This window comes from Rana temporaria, chromosome 9 (genome assembly GCF_905171775.1).
Source record: "Rana temporaria chromosome 9, aRanTem1.1, whole genome shotgun sequence".
NCBI classification, from domain to species: Eukaryota; Metazoa; Chordata; class Amphibia; order Anura; family Ranidae; genus Rana; species Rana temporaria.
In genome coordinates this window covers 122,045,817-122,072,954 of record NC_053497.1, presented here as the reverse complement: position 1 = coordinate 122,072,954, position 27,138 = coordinate 122,045,817, and the positions used below count along the sequence as shown (strand labels likewise).

General features: G+C 44.1%; 1 protein-coding gene across 1 annotated transcript in view; it reads right to left on the bottom strand.

Annotated features, from left to right (window-relative positions):
* Positions 1-27,138, bottom strand: part of LOC120913982 (complement factor properdin) — a 57,044-nt gene that overhangs the window by 3,331 nt on the left and 26,575 nt on the right. Inside the window, exons 6-9 of the mRNA XM_040324367.1 lie at positions 21,796-21,969; positions 14,591-14,782; positions 12,407-12,521; positions 4,904-5,043 (exon numbers count right to left, since the gene is read on the bottom strand). Of these exons, the coding sequence (XP_040180301.1) occupies positions 4,905-5,043; positions 12,407-12,521; positions 14,591-14,782; positions 21,796-21,969 (620 nt within the window). The 3' untranslated portion in view covers position 4,904. The remainder of the gene's footprint in view (positions 1-4,903; positions 5,044-12,406; positions 12,522-14,590; positions 14,783-21,795; positions 21,970-27,138) is intronic.

Sequence of the window (27,138 nt, the reverse complement as noted above, 5' to 3'; positions counted from 1 at the left end):
GAAGCATCGTAAACACAGGTTACGATGCTCAGTTATATGAATAGATAGAGTCAGTGATCACTGACTCTGTTCATTCTGAAAAGGTAGGAGCCGGGTTTAGCGGCTCCAACCTCCGCTCTCCATCCTGACAGATTGAGGGGGGAGAGAGGACAGCACTGAACACAGGGGGAAAGAGCACAGCACGGAACACGGGGGAAAGAGCACAGCATGGAACACGGGGGAAAGAGCACAGCACGGAACACGGGGGAAAGAGCACAGCACGGAACACGGGGGAAAGAGCACAGCACGGAACATGGGGGAAAGAGCACAGTACGGAACACGGGGGAAAGAGCACAGCACAGAACATGGGGGGAAAGAACACAGCATGGAACGGGGGGAAAGACAGCACAGCATGGGGGAAAGACAGCACGGGGGGAGAGGACTTGCAACTCCCCTGCCTGCCCGGGTATCGGCTGAGGCATTGGAGCATTTCTCCCGAGTACAAGTACTCGGGGAAATGCTTGGTATCGGGACATCCCTAGTTACCACCACAGAGTGGCCACAGAATAATGATCAGGACTGGGACAAGAAAAACAGACAGGCACGGGCCACCATAAGATTACTAGTGGAGGATGATCATCTTATTCATATACGCAATGAGGACACAGCGAAAGGCATGTGGGACGTACTGAAAAAACTGCATGAAAGATCCAGTTTAAACAGCAAGCTGTGGAAACTTTACAAAATGAGACTTAGCAGAGAACAGGACATGCAGGAGCATATAAACGCAATGCTGGAAGCGATTGCGCAACTGAGATCAATCGGGGAGAATATAACAGACAGTCACGCTGCAGCCATGTTGTTATGCAGTCTGCCCGATACATATAGTGCACTGATCAATGCACTGGAGACACAACCTGAGACAGATCTGATGCTAGCATTTGTAAAAAACAGGCTCATAGATGAGTATCAGAGAAGAAAGGAATTAGTGCATGACTCCACAGAAACCGACACCAGAACCGCTCTTAAAGCTACAGACGCAAGGTTACACAGGAAAGAGACCAGAGTGTGTTTCAGATGCCACAAACAGGGACATATAAAGAAAGACTGTACTATATGGAAAGCAGAGCAAATGAGACAGCGTCCCTCTTATGCTAAACAAAAGGTCAAAGCCACAATCAATGATCCATGGGAAGGAAACTGAAATACCACATTTAAAGCGACAGGCAACCATAAATGTCAAGGCTGGTGCATCGATTCGGGGGCAACCAGTCACATGACGAGTGATAGAAGTTTTTTCACAGAACTTGATCTGAACAACAAAGAAACTATTTATCTTGCAGATGGAAGTAAAATACATGCAGAAGGATATGGGCATGGAACCCTTGTGTGCCTGGCCCCTGATGATGCGGGACACAATTTAACCATACCAGTGAAAGATGTGCTTTATGTTCCTAATCTAGAAGGAGGACTCTTATCTGTGAAGCGTCTAACAGCCAGAGGACTCACTGTAAAATTCCAAGGTGACAAGTGTTCTATTCTAAACGGCAAACAGACAATAGCAAGTGCCAAGCTGGATGATCATCTATATCACCTCGACACAGTGAAGGAAAAGGTGAGACTATGTACACACAAGCACAATGACTGTATACATATATGGCACAGACGTCTAGGTCTCAGACACCCAGAATGCATACAGGAACTACAGAGGCGGAATCTGACAAGGGATCTAACAATATCCCTTTGTCCAGTCACTGTTAAGTGTGAATGTTGCATTAAATCCAAAGCTACAAGAGCAACACTTCCCAAAGTCAGTCAGAAGAGAGCTTCAAGACCACTTGACTTAGTTCACAGTGACGTGTGTGGTCCCTTTAACCCACCTACACCTGGAGGCAACAGGTACATAGTGACTTTCATAGACGACTATTCAAGATACACAGTCACCTACCTAATGCGACACAAGAGTGACATTTTTGACAAATTACAAGACTATATAATAAAGACCAGTAACAAGTTTCAGAGGAAGCCTTTCATACTTCAAAACGATAATGGAGGTGAATTCACAGGATGTAAGATACAAGAGTACTTAAAACAGAATGGAATAGAACATCAAAAGACAGTCCCATATACACCAGAACAAAATGGAGTAGCTGAAAGAAAGAACAGAACTCTGAAATGATCAGATGTATGCTGACAGACCCTGGACTACCACAAAAATACTGGGGTGAGGCAGCCATGACAGCTACATATTTGCAGAACAGACTTCTTTCCAGAACAGTGGAGAAAACTCCATATGAACTATGGCACAATGAGAAGCCAAGTGTAAAACATAAGAGTTTTTGGATGCAAAGCATTCACCTACATACCTAAAGAAAAACGCACCAAACTCCAAAACAGAGCATTTGAAGATATCTTTGTTGAATACAGTGACATGTCAAGGGTTACAGAATCCTAAATCCCAAAACAGACAAGGTTACCGTTAGCAACAGCATAACTTTTGTTGAAGATTTAAGAGACAATTTAATGACAACAGTAGAAGCAAGAATAGAAGAGAAAACTGACATTGACTAGCCCATCTCTGTAACTTCTAAACAAACAGTTGAAGTGAGTGCAGACTCTACCAGTACTGAAGAGCAGACACAAGAAGGCTCAGACACAAACCCGAGACGTTCAACAAGAGAAAACAAGGGTAAACCACCTGTACGTCTCTCATACAAAGCAAGTACCGCCAGTATCAATGAACCCGCAACCTGGGAAGGCATACCTCAGCTTTCAGAACAAGAAGCAAGTAAATGGATAAAGGCTGCTGAGGAAGAGATAAAATCCATGCATGACACTAAAACATGGACACTTATAGAACTACCACCCGGAAGGAAAGCCATAGGCTGTAAATGGACTTTTAAAGTGAAATACAATGCAGATGGCACAATTGAACGATACAAAGCAAGACTAGTAGCCAAGGGCTATTCTCAAAAATACGGAGAGGACTACGATGAGATGTTTGCACCAGTAGTCAAGCACACTGCAATACGGACTTTACTGACAGTAGCCGTCACAAGGAAAATGCAAGTGAAACATTTTGATGTGAAAACCATGTTTCTACATGGTGAGTTAACAGAATAAATTTACATGGAACAGCCGCCAGGGTTCAAAGATGAACAAAGGCCAGACCTAGTGTGCAAACTTCGCAGGAGTATGTATGGTCTAAAGCAAGCAGCCAGAGCGTGGAATATAAAAATAAATGAAGTGCTTACACATCAAAACTTTCTAAGGAGTAAAGCAGACTCCTGCTTATACACAAAGAAATTGGCAAACAGATGGGTCTATAAGCTTATTTATGTGGATGATATCCTGATTTGCTTTGAGCAAGAAAGGGATGAAGCAGAAATACTGAAAAAACTAAATCAGCACTTTGACACCAAAGACCTTGGCAACATAAAGAATTACCTCGGCATCCAGATCGAGACAGAGGAAGGCGACAGCTTCCTTCTGAACCAAAGACACAAAATACAAGAAATAATTGAAACATTTGGAATGGAAGATGCCAAACCCTTAGGCCGCGGACACACGACCAATCCAAACCGATGAAAACGGACTGAGGTTCAGTTTCATCAGTCCAAACCGACCGTGTGTACGGCCCATCGGACTTTTGTCCTTCAGACCAAAGTTTTAGAACTTGCGTTAAAATCAAACCGATGGACGGCTGACTGATAGGTCCAAACCGATGGTTAGTACACAAAAGCATCGGTTCAAAACCCACGCATGCTCAGAATCAAGTCGACGCATGCTTGGAAGCATTGAACTTCATTTTTCTCTGCACCTCGTTGTGTTTTACATCACCACGTTGGACTCGATCGGTTTTTTAACTGATGGTGTGTAGGCACATCAGACCATCAGTCTGCTTCAGCGGTGAACCGATGAAAACGGTCCGTCGGACCATTCTCATCGGATCGATCGACCGTGTGTAAGCGGCCTTAAAGTCTCCCATGGAAACCAACTACCTAAAGAAGATGAATTGCCAAGATAACCCATTACTTGCTAATACTCAATACAGGAAAGCATTAGGGAAATGTCTGTACCTTACCACTGCTACAAGGCCGGACATTGAAGCAACTGTTGGAATCCTATGCAGAAAGGTTTCGATGCTAAGTCAAATGGACTGGAATGCTTTAAAACAAATCATTCGCTATCTTAAAGGGACTTCGCACTACAAGTTAAGGTTACCAGCAAGTGATGAAAGCACCTTAACAGGATACGTGGATGCTGACTGGGCAGGAGACACCAGTAATCGTCTACTGAAGCAGAATATGTTGCTGCAGCGCAGGCAAGCCAAGAAGTTATATGGCTGAGACAGCTATTAACAAACTTGGGTCAACCACAATTGGGACCAACAGAAATCTATGAGGACAATCAAGGATGCCTTGTACTTGCGCACATGGAAGGGGTTAATTCAAGAACCAAGCACATTGATGTGAAGTTTCCACTTCCTTAGGGATCTTCAAGAGAAAGGTCTTCTTGGGTTACTTTATTGCCCAACTGAGGATATGACAGCAGATATGCTTTACAAAGCCCCTGACCACTGAAAGACACTCAAGGCTTACAAAGAAGATGGGTTTAACAGACTAAGCCTTAGCTGTTGAGAAGGGGTGTTGGAGATACAACAACTTTCAGCTTAGCCTATTGACTGCAATTCACAAACAGGACACTAGATGTCGCTAATGCTGTGTTCTTCTTACTATGTGAGGTAACATCTTTGCTATTGTGGTTATGTTCCAATAAAGAAGCCAGTTTCTGTTACTTCACAACGTCTGATCTAAATGACTCCGCTTCACCCAGCAATCGTACTCTGCAACAGGAATAACCACTACTGAGGCAGCAGGACTAAGTCCTGTTTAATATCAACGGTGAACTGGTCGTTTCTCACCTTAGTTACACGGCGGGGTGTTGCTACACTCTTCGGTCTCCTCCACTTCATTTGTTTGTCCGTTGATTGCATCACATTTAAACTCCGGTGTTCCCCAGAAAAAAACATCTACAAATTTTGTGGCTCCTTCCACAATCAGCCTAATGTGAGGAAGAAAGAGCGGACAGCCAGATTAAAGAAAAACTCCACTATTTGTTTTAAAGTGGTAGCATAAGATGACATCACAGCCTTTACTAAATAAAAAAAATAGTATTTAATTTAGGTATATAATTTAGAAAAAGAGATACAAATGTTTTATGGTTCCTAGTTAAAGTGGAGTTTCCATCCCAAATTTTTTTTTTCATTATTGTGCTCATTAGACCTAAAAAAAAAAAAAAAAATGTTTTTACTCATCTGGAAATGCCTGTTGCTATGCAGTCCCACGAAATCTGCCTTTGGAATCACCTAGGATCCTGACATCATCTCCCTCTAATGCTCCTGGGAAATGTGTGTCATCATTTCCCAGGATGAAGTGCGCTACCCAATTATCACTCCCCATCCAAGACTTCCAGGAAGTAAGTGCTTGTGGGCTTCACAATGCCCACAAGCAAAATGACAACGGTGTGGACATAGTTTTATAAACTATCTTTTTTGAATAACTATGCGGAGCGGTGGCAGATTGTAAAATAGTAAGTGACCGGATTTATATTATAAAAACGCATGATGAAAGGACATACATTTAAAAAATGCTAATTGTGGTTGGAACCCCGCTTTAAAGGATTTGTGAACTGTTAATTTCTTCAAAAATATTCCTTTCTGGAGTTCTCATTTATATACCTTGCAATAACGTAAAGGAGGCTAAGTCCATAAGCCACAATTTAATGCAGCCTAAACATGGAGGAACCCAGGAAAACCCCTGCTGATTATTACTATATCTACAGCTCAATGCACGTTGGTGTAATGGTCAGTGAGAAGAATGATCATTACACCGGTGGTCATTGGAAAGAGTTCCTCCCTCAGGCCGGGTTCACACTGATACTACAAACGCTCCGACATTGGGAGCTCATGTCGCATGACTTGTGAAAATCAATGTTTCCCTATGAGAGCCGTCTTAACTGGTCCGACACAAATCTGAAAAGGAAAACGGCATGAGTTCCCCCTCTAACAGCATACCAGGCCCTTCGGTCTGGTATGTATTTTAAGGGGAACCCCCTACGCTCTTTTGCCCACTCTTTTGCTGGCTCTTGCCCGGCCTTTTCCGTTGTCTTCTTCCATCTGCTCTTCTTCCGATGTTTACACAACTTTTCCCCCGCTCTAAGCCCCCCACCCACAGTCCCCGACAACCAACGGCCAGGGTTGTCAGGAAGAGGCCCTTGTCCTCATCAACATGGGGACAAGGTGCTTTGGTGTTCCCCCCCCCCATGTTGTGGGCACGAGGCCTGGTACGGTTCAGTAGGGGGTAGCACTCTCTCTTCCTCACCCTTTTTCCTGACAGGCCAAGCTGCGTGCTTGGATAAGGGTCTAGTATGGACCTTGCGGAACCCCCCCACTTAAAATCCATACCAGACCGAAGGGCCTGGTATGCTCTTAGAGGCGGAACCCATGCCGTTTTTTTTTTTATTTGGTGTGAAGTTCTTCCTAAAGACTCATACCAGACACAGTGCCTGGGATTGTCAGGGATCAAAATCGGATCTCTGCTCATTGAAGTCAGACGCAAGTAGTACGACTGTCGTGTCGTACCAGTGTGAACCCGGCCTTAGCCTGGGTTCACACTGGTACAAAAAGCGCTCCATCATTGGGAGCTCATGTCACATGACGTGTGAAAATAAATGGTTCCCTATGAGAGCTGTCTAACTGGTCCGTCACAAGTCGGTCCGACTTTGAAAAATAGGTTCCTGCACTACTTTGGTCTGACTTTGGTTCTACTTCAGCCCATTGAATATCATTGAAGTCGGATCAGAGTAGGATCCTTGTTCTAACCATCCGACTTGTGACATCGGACATGGTGATTACAGCAGCAGTAAAAGGAATTTATGTCACTCTGGGATTGTTTTGATTGACCAAAGGACAAGTCAGACTAACACAAAGTCAGATCAAAGTAGTATCCTGTTCATTCAAGTCAGATGGATGTAGGACCAATGGAGAATTGATGTAGGACTGATGTCACAGAGCAAAGTAGGATGACAGTCGTATGACTGTTTTGTAGTATCAGTGTGAACCCAACAGATGGCTAAAAAGATCAATGGGGTCAGTGGGAAGTTATCTGAGAGTCAGACCTTGCTCATTGCCCAAGGAACCCCTAGCAACCTCTGGAGGAAACCTAGTTGAGAAAGGCTGGTTTAAAGCCTAACTAAAGTCAAAACACAAAAATGACTTATCTCTTATCTGTTTTAAGTTTTAACTCTCACTGCATCCTAATTCTGTGTACATGTAGTCCCCATAAATACCTTGAAATTATATTATATATATTCTCAGAAGCATTAATTTCCTTTATACCTGTGTCTACAATTCATTCCTATGGTAATATATCCCTTTGTAGCCACCCATTGAGATGCACTGAGAGCAGAGAGTTTAAGTTATGTTGAGTAATGAGCCTTAGTGAAGGAGCACATCCCTGGAAACCCTATAGACAACAATGTTCCTTGCTGCTGGCCACAGGTTGATGAAGAATTTAGCTGTGCTTTGCTGATCAGTGGTTTGATAACTGTTACAGAAGCAGATCTGTGAATGTAATCAAGCAACTGATGGGCAGAATTCATAGCTAAAGTCTACTCTATACCATTCAGTAGCCAGCTCCCTCCCTGGAACATGCATGTCTAAAAAGGTGAGCGAGATACGTTCTTTCACTTTTACAGTCAGCAGGAAGCTAATGTATAACTCTTGGTGGCTATAATGAAAAGCAGGAAATACTAACAAAGCAGCAGTAGCTACAGAAATGGACTGAAGATATGCACAAAGTAATTAAAAATGTTTCAACGATACTAATACAGCACGAAACGGACGTTTTTAGATACCGGTTTCCAGTTGTCAAGTTAAATCGTTCAGGAGAGGTTGAACAACGTCCATGAAGCCGCCTCTGAATAATTACTTAATGTATGGAATGTTACTTTAATACTCCTTAAAGAAATGGTGCTCTAGTGAAAGCTGATGGGCTGCCTCAGAAAACAGCTCATCATCTCTCATCTTTAACCACTTCCCTACCGGCTCATTGTAAAATGACGCCGGCAGTAACCCTCTCTCGATCCGGGTGGACGTCATATGACGCTCGTGACCCGGCACGGGTGCCCGGCGGACGCGATTGCCGCCGGGCACCCGCGATTGCCGGTAATCACGGCAGGAGTGTGGATCTGTGTGTGTAAACACACAGATCCACCTCCTGTCAGCGGTGAGGAGACCAATGTGTGTTCCCAGTACAGAGGAACACACATCGGTCTCCTCCCCTTGTGAGTCCCATCCCCCCTACAGTTAGAACACACCTTAGGGAACATATTAACCCCTTCAGCGCCCCCTAGTGGTTAACCCCTTCCCTGCCAGTCACATTTACACAATAATCAGTGCATATTTATAGCATTAATCGCTGTATAAATGTGAATGGTCCCAAAAACATGTCAAATGTGTCCGATGTGTTCGCCGCAATGTTACGGTCACTCTACTCTTGCTGTCGCTGGGAGAGAAAAGAAAATTCCCTGTACTATAAAAATATGTCTGCATTCAAATTTCTCCTATAATGGTTGTAAACCCCTACATATACCCAGTGAAGGGACTATACTCAGGTGGTAAATAAATCCTCATACATAAGTTGTACTTATCTATCATCAGTTTTTTCTTCTGTACAACCATTCAAAGTGCTAAATTTATAAGCTTGTTTGAGAGTTGAGAAAAAAGGGGGCAGAGAGTTGAAGTTACACTCTGCAGAGCTTAGTGAGGAGAGCTCTCAGAGCTCATTGGAGGGAAGAGATGCACCCCTCTTCACACAGCATAGGAGGAACAGAGCTGATGCTGTCAATCTTCTAGAAATCACTCCCCGTCAACTTTCTCTCAGTGTCATAAGAAATTGTCAGAAGTGATTTATGCTGATAGCAGAGAAACAAAGCAGTAGACAGTAATTACACTTAATGGTAGATTTACAAAAAGGCAAATAGGCTGTGTGCTTTTCAAAGTGCAGTCTTAGTAAATGAGGTAAAGCTTCACTTTGCAATAAGTACCCAATCACATGCAAGGAAAATGAAAAAAAAAAAAAACAGAATTTTTGCTTACAAATGATTGGATAATGGATGTCATCAGAGCTCTCCCTCGTTTTCTAAGCTCTGGATCAACTGCACTTTGCAAAGTGAACAGTCTATTTGCCTTTAGTAAATCAACCCCTAAGGCCTCGTACACACAGGCAAGAATCTCGTCAGGAAAAAACGAGATTCTTGGCAAGAATCTCTTGCCGCCCGAGTGTACACACTGACCTTTTCAAAAGAACCGCGGTTCTCTTGAAAAGCAAGAACGCGGTGACGTCATCGCGTACAACGAGCATGCGCTTATCACATTCGATGCCGTCGCTGCCATCTTGCTTCACCCTACCTATGCCGTGGAAGCTACCGCGCATGCGTCAAAGTCATTTCGAGTATGCACAGGTTTCCACGGCGACAGGTAAGTATACACACTCTCGGGTTTCTCGTCGGGAAACAGGCCGACAAAAATCTCAACGAGAAAATAGAGAGCATGTTCTCTATTTTTCTTGTCGAGATTCTGGCCAGATTTCCTGACGAGAAACCTAAAAGCCTCGTACACACGAACGGTTTTCTCGGCAAGAAAGCTCTGCCAGCAGAAAACCGGTCGTGTGTACGAGGCCATAGTGTTTTTAATTGAGACAAGTACACACTATAGAGGAATATGCTTTGTTCATATTTCATGTCTGAGGTTTACAACCACTTTAATCTTAGATCTATATGTTCACCTGCAGAAAAAGCATGCACAACTCCATTGAGGGTCGATCGGCTCATTGAGATGTTTAAATTCCTCTCTATCTACTTAATGCATCACCAATCACAATCAAACGTCCAAGACAGGACTGAATCTGATTGGCGACTGCGAGAAACTTCTTAGCACTGACATTTTTTAATTCAGCCTTCCTGTATATGAGAGGCAGCAAGCAGGGTGTTCCATAATCACTAGCAGGCAGGTTCCAGGATCACCAAGAAAAAGGGAGTGTGGAGGACCAATGTCCTACAACGACTCACCGGCTATGCTCTTCTCAAGGTTTCATTCTTAATTGGAGTGTACCCAGAGGCGTTGCGAGGGGGGTGCGGGGGGTGCGGCCCGCACCGGGTGACACCCACTAGAGGGGTGACACCATTTAAAAAAAAACATTTTTTTTTTTACCTGACATGTGGGGGGGCGCCCCCCCCCGCGACTGCAGCGATGAGCGCCGCGGAATCGGAGCGCCGCGGTACAAGAGGAGGGGGGGTTGCGGGGTGACACCGCAGCACCATCCATCCCCTCCTCTCACAGCCACGGGCTGTTAGCGGTGCTCGGCAGTCGGCACACAGGCACAGCCCCCTCCTCTCTGTTTGTGTGTACAGAGGGGGAGGGGCCGAGGGGACCTTCTGTCCATGTGCCGTGGCGCTGCTTGCGATGATCTGAGTTACTGAATGGGAAGGGGGGGTGTTTGCACCTGGGGGGATTTCACTGAAGGGGGGGGTGTTTGCACTGAGGGGGGGTTGTACTAAGGGGGTGTTTGCACTGAGGGGGTTTTCACTAAGTGGGGTTTGCACTGGGGGGGTTGTACTAAGGGGGGGTTGCACTGGGGTTGTTTGCACTGGGGGGGTTGCACCAAGGGGGTTTGCACTGAGGGGTGGTTGCACAAAGGGGGGGTGTCTGCCCTGAGGGGGTGTCTGCACTGAAGGGGGTCTGTGTAACATGCAGGGGTCCAGAGGTGCAGGTGGTTGTGTAATGTAAAAGGGGTGCAGTGATGCAGGGTGCTGTGTAATGTAAAAGGCTCCAGAGGTGCAGGGGGCTATGAGATGTAAAGGGGGCCAGTGATGCAGGGTGCTGTGTAATGTAAAGAGGTCCAGTGATGCAGGGTGCTGTCTAATGTAAAGGGGTCCAGAGGTGCAGGGTGCTGTGTAATGTAAAAGGGTCCAGAGGTGCAGTTGTGGAGAGGGGTACACAGTAGTAACAAAAAGATATTGAAGGATGCAGAGGTATGCAGGGGGCACAGTGGGGTGTTTTTACATTTTAACGTGGGGGAGGGGGGTGCCAGATATTGGATCCGCCCCGTGTGCCAAATGCTCTAGGTACGCCCCTGAGTGTACCTTTAAATCAGCAATGATACTTTTTCAGGAGCAGCAGCAGAATAATCACATAGATAGCACAGGACTAGGGATGAGCCGAACACCCCCCTGTTCAGTTCGCACCAGAACCTGCAAACACACCAAATGTTCGTGTGAACTTTAGAACCCCGTTAAAGTCTATGGGACTCGAACGTTTGAAATCTAAAGTGCTAATTTTAAAGGCTAATATGCAAGTTATTGTCCTAAAAAGTGTTTGGGGACCCGGGACCTGCCCCAGGGGAAATGTATCATTGCAATTTTTTTTTTTTTAAACGGCTGTTTTTTTCGGGAGCAGTGAATCAAATAATGCTTAAAGTAAAACAATAAAAGTGAAATATTCCCATAAATTTCATACCTATGGTGGGTGTAAAGTATGCCTGTGAAATAGTGCACGTTTCCCGTACTTAGAACTGTCTCTGCACAAGATGTCATTTCTGAAGGAAAAAAAGTCATATAAAAATCACTCGCGGCTATAATGAATTGTCGGCTCCCGGCAATTCAGAGAGAATTCATTCATAAAAAATAAAAGCGTGGGGGTCCCCCAAATTCAATTACCAGGCCCTTCAGGTTAAGGGGAACCCCGCCGTCAATTACAAAAAAAATTACGTGGGGTTCCCCCCAAATATCCATTCCAGACGCTTCAGGTCTGGTGTGGATTTTAAGGGGAAATCCACACTAAATTAAAAAAAATAAAACCACAGAGGTGATCAAATACCACCAAAATAAAGCTCTATTTGTGAGGAAAAAAGGACGTAAATTTTGTTTGGTAGCCACGTCGCACGACTGCGTAATTGTCAGTTAAAGCGACGTAGTGCCGGAAGCTGAAATTTCACCTGGGCAGGAGGGGGGTATATGTGCCCAGTAAGCAAGTGGTTAAATTCACTGCTCCTGAAAAAACAGCCATTTTTAAAACTTTTTTTTGCATTGATACATGTCCCCTGGGGCAGGACCCAGGTCCCCAAACACTTTTTAGGACAATAACTTGCATATTAGCCTTTCAAATTAGCACTTTAGATTTCTCCCATAGACTTCAACAGGGTGTTCCGCGGCTTTTTGAATTTGCCGCGAACACCCCAAATTGTTCGTTGTTCGCCGAACAGGCAATGTTCCAGTCGAACATGCGTTCGACCCGAACTCGAAGCTCATCCCTACACAGGACTGTGACACAGTTGGATGCTGAAGGAATAACTTACGAATGACTTACGGGTAATCTGGATGGTTTGGCAAACACTCTCTGGATTTTTTTCTCTCAGATTGTCCACACGGGGAGGAACAAAGTCCCCACTGGCTCCATTCTGCCCAACTACCTGGGTTGTTGTCTAAAAACATTGCAAAGCATAAACATTTTGAAGTCCGAAAAAAATATACCATACACATTTCTTGAACAAGCAATTTTAAGCAATAAGCCAATATAATTTTGTAAACTGATAACGCTAAGCATCATCGCTGCAACTGTTCTCAAATCAAAAGTGAGTTTTAAAGTATCCCATGTGGGCAACAGGAAATCCTACTGCAGAGGATGTTTCTAATTAAATTTCCAGCTCTGTGCAGACTTTTGTGAAAACTGGTGTATAGGCAGGTTAAGGTATTCTTGTCACCAGCAGATAGCACTGTGTTGATGCTACAGGGGAAGAGGAGTTTGATACGGGAATTTTCCCCTTATGGACTCCATTAGTCCGCTCTGGGGAAGCAGGTATCTGATTGGATACCCAGTTTGGGGTGGCCATCTTAACCACTTGCTGACGGCCGTACGACTTTGTACGACCGCAGCGCGGCTCCCATTCTCTAACAGGCCGTCTTTTTACGGCCGCCCCTTTGCACGTTCCCCACGCGCGCTCCCGAGCGCGCAGCGGGGAACTGCTGTGCTGGCCGTGTCCCTTGGACACAGCCAGTCACAGATCCCCGTGAACGTCCAATCGGAGCGGCCGTTTCCTAGGCGATCTGTGCGGCCAATGAGAGATGATCTCATATGTTTACATATGAGATCATCTCTCATTCCCGGCTCTCGCAGACAGCGGTGCTGTCAGGGGAGAGAGGAGACCGATCTGTGTCTCTTGTACATAGAGACACAGATCGGTCACCCCCCCCAGTCACCCCCCTTCCCCCACAGTTAGAACACTAATATTAGGGTACACATTTAACCCCTTCCTCACCCCCTAGTGTTAACCCCTTCCATGCCAGTCACATTTATACAGTAATTAGTGCATATTTATAGCACTGATTGCAGTATAAATGTGAATGGCGCCAAAAATGTGTCAAAAAGTGTCCGATGTGTCCGCCATAACGTCGCAGTCCCAATAAAAATCGCAGATCGCCGCCATTTCTAGTAAAAAAAAAAAAATAATAATAATAATTCTGTCCCTTATTTTGTAGGCGCTATAACTTTTGCGCAAACCAGTCGCTTATTGCGATTTTTTTTTTTTTTTACTAAAAATATGTAGAATACGTATCGGCCTAGACTGAGGATAAAAAAAAAAACGTAAAAAAAAAATTGAGCTATTTATTATAGCAACAAGTAAAACATTTTTTTTTTTTTTCAAAATTGTCGCTATATTTTTGTTTATAGCGCAAAAAATAAAAACCGCAGAGGTGATCAAATACCACCAAAATAAAGCTCTATTTGTGGGGGGAAAAAGGACGTTAATTTTGTTTGGGAGCCACGTCGCACGACCGCGCAATTGTCAGTTAAAGCGACGCAGTGCCGAATCGCAAAAAGTCCTCTGGTCAGGAAGGGGTTTAAGTGCCCAGTAAGGAAGTGGTTAACATAGGAGCCTTTAAATGGCAGGGGGATCTCAGTGGTGGAGCATCCAAGACAAATAAAAAGCTAGGGACTGACTTAGCCCACCATACTCCACTTATATCCAAAACATCACCTTTGGCTGGACTGACCCTTTAACCACTTGAGCTCCAGAAGGTCTTAACCCCTTCATGACCAGGGCATTTTTTGTTATTCAGCACTGCGCTACTTTAACTGACAATTGTGCCGTCATGAAACATTATATGCAAATTACATGTATAGAATTTTTTTCACACAAATGGAGTTTTCTTTTGGCGGTACTTGATAACCACTGGGTGTTTTTATCTTTTATTTTATAAATGAAAAAATACTGAACATTTTCTGAAAAAAACAAAACCTTAGTCGAAAATATACAATATATTTGGTAAAAACCAAACTGCCTTATTGGGGACACTAATATAGTTCTGATCTCCTACAGCACAAATCAGCAGGGGGTGCATTAGCACACCCCAAAACCAGGAAATAATCTGCGATGTAACCGTATGTTGCTTAGCCTGGAGCTGACGTCCACCTGTAGCAAAGTTGTTTAGCAGAGCAATATACAAAACATACAGCCTGTAGGCTCAAAGAAAAGAAAATCAGTTAACTTACAAAGACAACCATCTGCATTGTAGCAACTTCGGCTTTCTCTGGCTTCACCTTCACACCACTTTCCTTCAAACCTTGCACCAACACATACGCGTTTCCTGTTCTGCAGCGCTACTCTTTGTTTACATTTAACCTTATCTGCTGAAAGACGTTTGCATTCTGACCATTCCTCCCAATTGGACCATTTCCCATCAACTGCAAGGAAGGAATTAGAGATTGTGTTTATTGTTGTTGGAACAGCTTATAAGGAAACGTACATTGCTGCAGAAAATAACTTTTTTTTAACATGGTGACTGGAAACTAAGCACTGCAGTGGAAAGGATGCTTCTTTATTCCGACTGGCTGTCAGGACAGCTACTTTTACTATACCAAGGTCTGCTTTATTCATTGAGAACTGTGCTATGTGCTGTCGCCCATGGCAACCACAGTGGGCAATTGTGTCCATGGATTACAAATTGTCCAGCGGTCTGATCGGCGCTGGGGAAAGTGATTGCATGTTAAAGTATCTTGCTGACCCCAGTGGAATGTGCTTAAAGTAATTTGCTGTCGCCCGTGGCAACCGGGGGGAGTTGCGGTGTTCCTGCAAGGTCATTTTTGGTCATTTTTGACAGCAAGGCCAATTCTTGCTTTTATCAAGAGTACCTCAATAGTGTTACAGTTTGAAGGCATCTCTGATACCCGAAGACCAATTTTTCCGCACCTGTTTGACAAGTGCATATCATTGCAATTTTTGAAAGCAAGGTCAATTCTTGCTGTCATCAAGAGTACCTCTATAGGGTTATGGTGTGAAGGCGCCAACGACACCCAAAGACCAATTTTCTGCAACTGTTATTTCTATCCAAAGTCTGTGGAAGAGATACAGGCATTTATCCAAAAAATCTTTAATCTCGTTCCCAGTGCACTATATTGTGGCCTCATCATACAAACTGGCTCTGCAAGCTGTTGCGTACAAAATAAAGAAAGCTTGCAGGGAAAATTTCATTTTTTTGTCTTTATAAATGCAATTATTGCTGCAGAAGCTTCTACAGTGCCTTGCGAAAGTATTCGGCCCCCTTGAACTTTGCGACCTTTTACCACATTTCAGGCTTCAAACATAAAGATATAAAACTATAATTTTTTTTGAAGAATCAACAACAAGTGGGACACAATCATGAAGTGGAACGAAATTTATTGGATATTTCAAACTTTTTTAACAAATAAAAAACTGAAAAATTGGGCATGCAAAATTATTCAGCACCCTTAAGTTAATACTTTGTAGCGCCACCTTTTGATGCGATTACAGCTGTAAGTCGCTTGGGGTATGTCTCTATCAGTTTTGCACATCGAGAGACTGACATTTTTGCCCATTCCTCCTTGCAAAACAGCTCGAGCTCCGTGAGGTTGGATGGAGAGCGTTTGTGAACAGCAGTTTTCAGTTCTTTCCACAGATTCTCGATTGGATTCAGGTCTGGACTTTGACTTGGCCATTCTAACACCAGGATATGTTTATTTGTGTACCATTCCATTGTAGATTTTGCTTTATGTTTTGGATCATTGTCTTGTTGGGCAAAAATGTCAGTCTCTCGATGTGCAAAACTGATAGAGACATACCCCAAGCGACTTACAGCTGTAATCGCAGCAAAAGGTGGCGCTACAAAGTATTAACTTAAGGGGGATGAATAATTTTGCACGCCCAATTTTTTATTTGTTAAAAAAGTTTGAAATATCCAATAAATTTCGTTCCACTTCATGATTGTGTCGCACTTGTTGTTGATTCTTCAAAAAAAATTAGTTTTATATCTTTATGTTTGAAGCCTGAAATGTGGCAAAAGGTCGCAAAGTTCAAGGGGGCCGAATACTTCCGCAAGGCACTGTATATACAGTACAGATGTGCCACTTTACAGGTAGACTAAGGGGACCCCCCAGGCACGATATTGAAAGGAATTTTTCATTTTTATGCTTTCACTTTAAGCATCAATAAATCACTGCTCATTTTAAAATTATGTTTTTTACAAACCTTTTTTTTCATTGATACATGTCCCCCAGGGCAATACCCAGACCCCCATAACCATTGTATACCCAATTACTTGCCTTCAAAATAGGCACATTTGATTTTTCATGTTCGGGTCCCATAAACGTCAATGGGGTTCGTAATTCAGTTCTGAACTTTTGCAATGTTTGAAATTTCTGGTGCAAACCGAACAGGGGGTCAGTTGGCCCATCCCTAGACTCTTATAACTTGGAGTCTAGCCTTCTGGTAAGGAGGCAATTCATATGTTTTCTGATGGAGGTGCACTTGGTTGACCAGAACGTGCATTTGTTTCATTCACTTCAGTTGAATATTCACCAAGAAATTCACCATTTATAAAAATATGATTTGTCTTCACTTTATGGACACTTGTTTTTTCATTATCTACATTTAGCAATGTTTTCTTTTTATTAAATTTTCCGCAAACAGTCCTGTTGTGTTGTTACCATCAGCTTGCATTCACATATTGTACATATTTACCTACACAATATTTTTTTTTTTTATGCTTCCATTGAGAAATTGTGCCTATTGTGTCCTGGATGCAGAAAAACCATGGCAGCAGTTGAAGCCTGGCTGAAGTGTGGGCACTATGAAGAGACCTTAAAGCGGGGGTTCACCCTTAAAACTATTTTTCAACATTACTTGACGACAGAATGCCATTTTTTTTTTTTGCTGTACATACCTCGTACAGCTATTTTCTTCCCCGGCCTCCAGGTAGGGCCTCCCGCGGGAGTGGGCGTTCCTATCCAGCAGGTGATTGACGTGATGACAAAAACGACCTCCACCCGTCGCATAAGGAGCGTCACGGGTTGGCGAAAGAAGCCGAACGTCGGTGCGCAGGCGCCGTTTAGAGCCGACTCGCCGTTCGGCTTCTTTCGGCAACCCGTGACGCTCCTTATGCGCCGGGTGGAGGTCGTTCTTGTCATCACGTCAATGAGGCCCTACCCGGAAGCCGGGGAAGAAAATAGCTGTACGAGGTATGTACAGAAAAAATAAAAAGACTAACGGCATACTGTCAATGTAGAGAGTGAGCTGGATGTAATGTTAGAAAATCGTTTTTAGGGTGAACCCCCGCTTTAACAAGGCTGATACCCAGCGATCTGCCACCAGTTACTTAAAGCGGGAGTTCACCCGAAAAAACATTTTTAACATTAGATTGGGCCTAATTACGGGAAGCAACGTTCGGCAACTCGTGACGCGCTGTATGTGACCGCCGGAAGGCTGTCAATCAAATAGGAACGCCCAGTCCCGAAGACCATACCCGGAAGCGGCGGAGAACATCTATCTGTAAAACAGTAAGTACTGCATTGATTTTAAACAAAACACCCGATTCTGCTTCCTGTAATTAGGCCCAATCTAGTGTTAAAAATAGATTTTTTTGGCTGAACCTCCACTTTAAGCTGTGGACCTGTCATCAGGACTGTGTGTGGAGTGGGGAGAGGAATCCCGGTCAGCCAGAGGAAGTCAAGGGGTGAGTGGTGTGCAGACCTGCAGTCAGGCATCTGCCACTACTCCTGTGGAAGAGGCGGGAGAGTAGCAGCGGTTCAGAGTTCGAGGAAGAAAGAGCCACGGCAAGAGGTGAGAGATGCCAGCCCAGCTCAAGTCATCCCAGTGGAGAAGCCAGCTGCTGAAGCCCACTCTGTCAGCCCCACCTGGAAGGAGCCAGCTGTCAAAGGACAATGGGTCTTCAGATGAGCCAGAGGGGAGTGGCAGTGGTGGAAAAATTGATTTAGGGTCTCCCAGATTGGAGGCTGAGTTTGGGCCCCTAGAAGTGGAGGCTGAGTGGTCCCCATATAGTGAGTCAGAGGAAGAGTGGACTTGGGTGGACGCTCAGGAAGATAAATATCTGCCAACAGGGATACCCGGGGGAGAACAGGGTGAGAGGACTGTTACCCCTGAACATTGGTGTGCGCAGCCTATTGTATTAGGGTGTGCACCCCAAAGCTCAAACATACCCGTGTGTGTGTATATATATATGTATATATATATATATAGCAGTAGGGCAATTAACAGTGTCGGTAGAGCAGTGGACGGTGACAGAAGGGCAGAGATTGGTGTCTGTAGTTTATTGTTTATATTTTTTTTACAATTTTATTTTATTTTTTTACAATAATTTTTTATTATTGCATTTTTCTAGGAACCCCATTGGGGGGCTTTGGTGAAATATTGGGGGTCTTACTTTTGAGACAGAAACAGGGCCTGAGAACAGATATTCCCCAGTCCCTTTCACTGCAGCCAAACAGCAGGGAGAATCTGCCCAGCACAGGGTGATTAGGGTGTGCCCAGGCATACCTGGCACACAGTGTGCGCACGCCTATGCCCCTGAAGAAGCAGAATAGGCAGCGGAGGTGAATCTGCAGCAGCACTCATCATCCTGCACAGATGAACAGCTACCAACTTCACTAAACCAACCCCATTGTGCTTCTGCCCCATTCCCAGTTTAGGCAGAGCCAACTGCCACCAGGGGCAGGTTACAGGCACAGGGCACAGCATACAAGATGTGGATCACCCAGTCCCCACAGGCCTGTGTTTTTCCCAGAAAAGGAAAGCTCAGGAAGGTGCAGGGAAGGACTGCTCTGAAGTGGGGACTGGACTTTCCTTATTTCCCAAAAGATGCCATGGACATTGTGTAGGTCTCCCGCGCCAACTGGGAAGAGGAGCTGGTGTGGGACTACTTGTATGTTCCTAAACCTCAGAGGGGACCTCACAATCAAGATTCTTGGGCCCAGTTCCAGGATATCTGGAGGGAGTGGAGCCTAGAAAGGGCCATCTACAGGGACCAAGTAATTGTCGTTAAAACCAGGTGGCCCAGCAGAAGCTATTCCATTGCCAAAAGGGGTCCCAGTGGAGAAGTCATCAGACTGCCTAATCCAGACATGATTCCAGCCTGAAGAAAAGCAGCTGATGCATTTGGGGAAACTCTCCCTCCTGGTTGAATGGACTAGGCTGGACCATACTACCTACCCTTTCCAGATGTGTGATCCATGGAGAAGATGTGGTGGTAAGGCCTAAAGTACTGCTTAAAGAGACTGATGCAATGGCAGGGCTCCCCCTTTCAGAGACTCTTGTGAAAAGTTTTCTAGCAGCAGGCTGATAACCCCCTGCAGAACAGAATGTACAGTTAGTTAGGTGGTTAGCGTGAGGATTATGTTTTTCCCCTGTTTTCCTCTGTTTCGGCAAGAATCATCATTGACGGCTGTCCTCCTGCTCAAGAACTGGACTTTGGGACTTTTCTATGTTCTTGCTGAGAGAGCTTCCCTTGAGGGGAGGTGCTCCAGTGTACATGTAAATATGTTGGTACTAATAACCTTTGCTGGCTACAGGGGCCTGTAGTCAAGATGTACATATACTATGTGTATGGCTTTTTGAAAAAAAATTATATATTCTATTTTTGATACCATGTATTTATTTGTGCATAGCCCCTTTCTATGTTAGTTCTATTTTCCCCATCCACTATTTTTCTTATGGGAGGCCCTTGCCACTGGGCACAGGAGTAATTTTTGTGATGTTTTTTTCAACCAATCCTGATATGGATGATTTTTAGAGGGAGGTGAGTGTAGCACCCTCTAGTGTGCTACTAGTGGTAGTACAGGGCAAATTAAAGTCTATATCAGGGCTAAACCTTTGCCATGGAATCTGGGTCAGGATTCATTACAGTTCAGGGATGAATGACTCATCTGGGCAGCTATCTAGTGCCTCCCCCTGGTTCTAGAATATTGGAAAATGCTCTACCTAGGGTCCCTTAGCCAATCCCTAGGATTGGGTCTGACAGGGAACTAAGGAACCCTTAAATACACATGAGCTATGCCATGGGTGCTGAGGGAGTCTGTTGGTGCCTTGGTGGCCCTTGAGGGGACCCTGCCAGAAGGGATTTTACTTCGGGCTGGAAGACAGGTGGCTGGCCTGGAAGGATCCTGCCACAGGAGGCAGTTGGAAGGAAACTTTCCAGGGAGGCAGTGGAGAAGCAAAGAGAGACAGAGTAGGTAGATCAGCATGGTGCAGGGACAGACAAGATGAGAGACTGCCACATGTAGCAGGTCTCTCTTGAAGACAGCGGTGTGTCTTCATCCAACCTTGCCCTGGGAGATCTTCAGTGTGTCAGTTGGATAGACTGGGAAAAAGAAGCAGCCAGGTGGACTGGTGAAATGGCAGCCAGGTGGGCTAGCATTTATGCAGGGAGTAGAGCTGATAAGTAGAGCTACAGGAAAGCAGAAGGTGTTGTAGGAAGCAGTTTACTCCACATGTGCTACTTTTCCAAGGGACTGAGAGTTCCTAGCCTGTAAGGGGTTGTTGCTGAGCTAACAAAAGACTGTTGGTTACCAAAGGAGTGAACCCAATAGAGTTGTACAAAGGATTGAGATTTGTGTAGGAGGAAGAAGTGGAAGCTATAAATAGGGGGACGTTGCCCCTGGTTTTGTTTGTCATTGTCAAGTTGGGTATCCCATAATCCCTAACCCCATCCAAGTTATTATAACCTAAATAAAACAACAAGAACAAGCTCAAGGACTGTTTTTCTGTGTATAAATGCAAGAAGGAAAGCTTTGTGACTGGCTGTGTAGCAGTGAGAAACCCTAACAATTGCAACTCCTATGGGGGAAGTGCCACGTGTACATAGTTGTGGAGTATCCCACTCCATTGACAAAAAACACAAACTCCTGCGCACAAGTGGGATCCTTTGATAATCAGTCAGATGTCTACATACAGTTCTCCTTAAATGTCCAAAAAACCGTAGTGACAGAGGCCTTGCTGCCCTTCATGGATGGGGGAATCCTGATAGAAGACAAAAAGGGAGAAAGAAAGGCGCACCAGCCTCGTGTACTACCGTTTGGCAAATTTTAATGGAATAATAAAATAAAGAAAACTACTCACAAACAAGGAATGATAAAAGGCTTGTCAAACGATAATTGAAATACCCCTCAAACCACACTCCGGACTGTAAGGGGGGTGGCGAGGTGCGTTGCTGCTGGCTGACGCGTTTCGAGGTGACAGAGACCTCTTCCTCAGAGCCCAGCAGTTATCCCACTCCATTCCCTAACTCCATTCAAGTTACCTAAAAATAAAACCACCAGAAAGAAAACCCCTGAACTGAAAACTGACTGTGACCGTGTGCCTGGCTGCGTGGCTACTGTTGGGAAAAGGAACCCTGAGCATCTTTCTAGCAGCTCCTACACGTATGCCCCACAGACATCTCTTTACTTACTTGGACATGGTTCTTTTGTATTGCAGATAGTATTTCTGGTAGGAGATCCAATGCAGTATCTTCCTCCATGTTTAGGTGCTGGATTATCGCAAGATCTCTTCTGCCTCACCCGTCCTACGCCACAGGTGACTGAGCACTCCGAGTCCTTCTGCCACGCTCCCCATTGTCCATCCACTGTAAGAAACAATACACAGATCATGATAATGGCAGGGAGGACACAGCTAAATGGCAATACACACTTGTGAAGGACTTTTATGCAATTGTCTATATGCTTCAGTTTAATTCTCTCCCTGATATTTTAATGTCTGTGTGTTATGTGTAGAAGGTGATTTCATGTGGACCCGAGTGACTCATTCCTTTGCATAACAGACTGTTGAAATGCTAATGTCCCATCACCAGCCAGCTCTCTATTCTAAAGGGTAATTGATATATTGTGTGTGAAGAAGACCTGTGTTTACCCTTAAGAGATGTGTATTGTATCGTCAGGCTAAATGATTAGATAATTGGCTCATGTTAATTATTCTGATTGCTTTGTTGTAGTAATTATCTCTTCTATATGAGGAGCCAAGCTGTCTAGATAACGTATTCTGTTACAATTAGTAATTAACTTCACTGATGTCATTATCTAAAGAAATGTGTCTTGTCAGGGTGGGCACCAGAGTGTCTACCTATAATCTGTATGGGAGCCCCAGTGTGTGAAAAGGGGGTGGAGATTTCATTGTTCTTTGATTGATGATTAGCTTGTAAACTGTATATAACTAGCAGAATGCTGCCATTAAAGAGAGTCTTGTTCCAGCATTAAGCTTTGGCTCATGTGTGGATTATTTGGTGATTTTCTTTTATGGGAAGAAGGGAATGCTTGACGGGGATCTCTTCTACTACCGTCACAACACTAATGACAGCAATAGTTCTTTCTGTTCATAGGAGAAAAAAATTACAAGGTTTAAGCAAAAGGAAAAATATATTTTGCAGATAGATCCTAAAAATTTATAAAGACTTTCTGCTTTCTAATGGAAAATGTTGATAATAATTAACCTAAACCCAAATCTAGACTTATTCTTTAATTTAAGTGAAACTTGCAGAATACATTTTCCTTAAGATGACAACAGAGTTTTATCGGTGCTTTTGCCATGTTTTGCAGTTTTAATTTATTATTTTAACTATAGGCTAACTCCACCTTTCAGACCATGTTTCATGGTAGACCCATATTTAGGGTGTAGCATAAAACATGAGTGCAAAGTCCCCCACCCCAAACTGGCACCCACACTTCAAGAGTTACAGGGTCAAATGAGAACTGTTTGCTCCCTTAATGCTATATATGTATACGTATACGTATTTGTATATTTGTTTGTTGGTTCGTTTGTATGTAAAAAAAAAAAAAAAAAGTTACAGGGTCCTTCTCTCCAATGGCTCCTGTCAGATTTGAAGTCAACAAATTGTGTTTGGCTCTGCCCCATTGAGTGGAATCATTTATTCACAAGGATGTGTGAATGAAAAAACAACAAGTCCCATAGGCCACTGCACCAGAGGGATCAGGGTTCTTATTGGAGTACATTATTGCAGTGTATTAATACTTTCCCAGCTATTTAACTGATGTTCTTTATCTCTGTATGAACCAGGGGTTGGAGGAAGAGTCTGCAAGAGCCAGAGTATTGCACCCTGATCGCAATTGCAATACTTTTTAGGTAAAAATTTAATAAATAAATGCACATTTTTGCTTTTTTGGAGAATAGGTGCATTTATTACTTTTTTGCAATTCTTCTTTAACCATATAGTCTGCCATTGCAGCTTCCCAGTTTAAACTTTATTAACCCCTTTGCTCCTAAGGGTAAAAGAATCTTAAAGTCATACTAAAGGTTCGTAATTTAAAAAAAAAAAATAACAAACATGTCATACTTACCTTTGCTGTGTTTTGCACAGAGTGGCCCCGATCCTCATCTTCTGGGGTCCTTCGGTGGCTGTCTCGGCTCCTCCTCGTATTAGATAACCCCCTTTGGGAAGTGCTTTCCCAAGGGGGTTACCTTGCAGGCGCGCTCCCGAGTTCAGCATTTGCATCCATAGATACGAATGCCGGACTCAGCCTCGCCCCCCGACACCGCGTCTTTTGGATTTGATTGACAGCAGCGCAAGCCAATATCTGCACTGCTATCAATCTATCCAATGAAGAGCCGAGAAGACCAGGCCGAGAAGAGCCGAGAAGCCAGGGCGTTCTGGACACTGGACCTTCGAGGACCTTTGGCCCTGACCCAAACTCTAACCCTGGCACTGACCTAGATCAAACCTTGATCTAGGTATTTTATTTTTTTAATGATTATTTTTTGTTTTTTTTCTCTCTCTCTGCAAGAGAACAGAGAAAGGTAAAATGTATCTCTGTTGGAATCCGGAATCGGATGTTCTGGGCCCTGGGAGATACGCAAATACGCAGCCCATGGAAAAAAGCCCAGTCCAGTGGGGCCGCATATTTGTGTTACGTCCGCGACAAGGGGTTAAACTGTATTCAAAACAGGCAATAGCAACAAAAATCAGGTTTAGGAAATGCTATTGCCTCTCTAATCTAAGGCCTAAAACATGGGGTCCGATCGCTAAAACTTTCTTCAAGCCGGGGTCTGAATCTCTCTTTAATAAAACATAAAAGTAGGTCAATCACATTAACATTTCAAGTAAAAGAAAATAGAACCATCTTACATAAGGTGTCCCCATCAGAGTATCTCTTAGATCAGTTGCCCGCATCAAAGTACCCAGTTACATTAGGTATGCCCATCAGAGTACCCCCTTACATTAGGTATCCCCATCAGAATGCCCCCTTACATCAGGTATGCCCATCAGAGTGCTCCCATACATCAGATATTCCCATCAGAGTATTCCCTTAGATCAGTTGCTCCTATCAGAGTGCCCCCTTGCATCAGGTATCCCTATCAGAGTGCCCCCATATACAAGGTGTCCCCACCAGAGTATTTCCTTAAATCAGTTGTCCCCATCAGAGTACCTCCATACATCAGGTATCTTCATCAGAGTACACCCTTCATAAGGTGTCCCCAGAGTAACCCCTTAGATCAGATGTCCCCATCAGAGTGCCACCTTTTTTCAGGTCCCTCATCAGAGTGCCCCATAAATCAGTTGTTCCCACTGGAGTACCCCCTTAGATCAGATGCCCCCATCACAGTACTCCCTTATATCAAGTGTGTACATCTGAGTCCCCCTTACATCAGGTGTTCATACATGTGAGGTCATTGGTTGCTATGAAGCTGGCAGTCCTAGTAACCAATGACAGCAGCTTACTAAGGATATAGTGCAGCAGAATGGCTGACTGACGGTCCGGACTGGGCTGTCAGGATCTGGCCCGAGTCCACCATTTAGTAAAGGATGGCCTAAAACCTTGTTTACACAGATTCCACTTGTATAAGGACAATTTGTCAAGCAAGCTTTACAAAATATTTGCAGAGAATTTTACAAGCTTTTTTAAAGCTTTTAGGCCCCTTTCACACTGGGGCGGGAGGTGCGGTGGCAGTACAGCGCCGCTAAAAATAGCGGCACTATACTGTCGGAATTGCCGCAGAATTCAGCCGCTGGCAGTGCGGTATTAACCCCCGCTAGTGGCCGAAAAAGGATTAATACCGCCCGCAATGCGCCTCTGCACACTGCTCCTCTCACCGCTCCAAAGATGCTGCTTGCAGGAGATTTTTTTCTCTCCCGCCAGCGCATCGCCTCAGTGTGAAAGCCCTCGGGCTTTCACATTGAGAATGCTGGGCAGGAGTTTTTCAGGTGGTATTTAGGCGCTATTTTTAGTGCTAAACACCTGAAAAACTCCTCAGTGTGAAAGGGGCCTTAGGGCTTGTTTACATATGTGGTAGGGCTCTTTCAGGTAGGTAGTAATGGTTACCACCTTCTGAAGAGCAATCTGCGATGGAATACTTTTCAGAGAGCGGTACACCAGCCGCTGTCAGGCATTCAGGAGATACTACTGCCAGCTTCTGATATTTTTTTTTTTTACTTTATTCTTTTTAAATTAATTTTACAGTGTGGGCCTTTGGCTTGCGGTTGTGGTCAGGCACCATTGATTTTAATGGCCAAGTTTGACAGACAGTCAAATTCTGCAGCCCAAGTTAAAAATGCCATTCCTGTGGGTGGTCAGGGGGTGGTAAAACCGCAGCTCAGCTGCCTGTTTTTACTGCCCTCTGGCTGCCAGAGTGAAAGAGCCCATAAAGTTTACAGCCCTCTGAAAAGTGATCCGCAGTAGACCACTTTTCAGAGGCAGTTGACTGGCTGATCGAAGGTGATATCTCATCTCCTGAATTCCTATTTTATCCAGTGAAAGACCACTCTACTGCAGCTACAAACAAGGCAGTTGGAGCACGGTCCTATTCACCTTAATGGGTCACGCTTGGTGGCAGTTGCGCCTGCCAAATGCAACATTTTACTGCCCCTCGGCCACGCATATGAATGGGGCCTTAAAGTGCCATTCAACATGGGAATGTTATACACAGATCTTAATGGGAGTGCTGACTTTCACTTTAAACAAGCTGCTAGCAGGGAAACTTTGGCCTTAAAGTGGATGTAAACCTGATTCATGACATTTGACCTGAGCAAATATATCTGTAGTGTTTTCTTATCTCTCTCCAGAGTACTAAGTCCTGTGTGTTTCTGCTGTTTCTTTGCTCCGTTATCAGCATGATAACTTCTGTTCTCCATCAACCAAGATAAAACCAGCCGGAAATTTGTGTTGTGGGAGGTTGCTATAAATAGATTAGCAGAGAGCTTGTCTTGTCACCGCACAGCTATGCATTCCTTCCTGCCTATGTGGAGTGGGGGTGTGTGCCGTTCCTTCAATCAGCTGTCTTGGCTGTATGCCAAGAATCCACTTCCACTGCTGAACAGGAAGAGAAAATCTCTAACAAAGTGTGCACTTTCTGAAGAATATATACAGCTGAAGACAGCAGATACACATTTAAAACGTTTATAGGGAGATTTGTTTCATCCCTGTGTATCATCTGAGGCTGTTCATTTCATTGGGTATATGTAATGCCGTGTACACACGATCATTTTTTACAACCCGAAAAACGACATTGTTTAAAACGTCGTTAAAAAATGCAGCATGTTCGAAAAATGAAAAATGTTTTGGTAATTTTTCAGAACCCAAAAAAATGATGTGAAGCCCACACACGATCATTTGAAATGATATTTTTAAAAAACACAGTTTTTTTCGTGCCGAAAAATGATCGTGTGTACTCGGCATAAGGGTTTACATCCACTTTAACTGAAGTCTAATGAAGCCTGATAGCAGACATTGTACTACTCTGGGAGAGTAATCAGGATTTTATTTTTATACATTATGATTGTTTATAA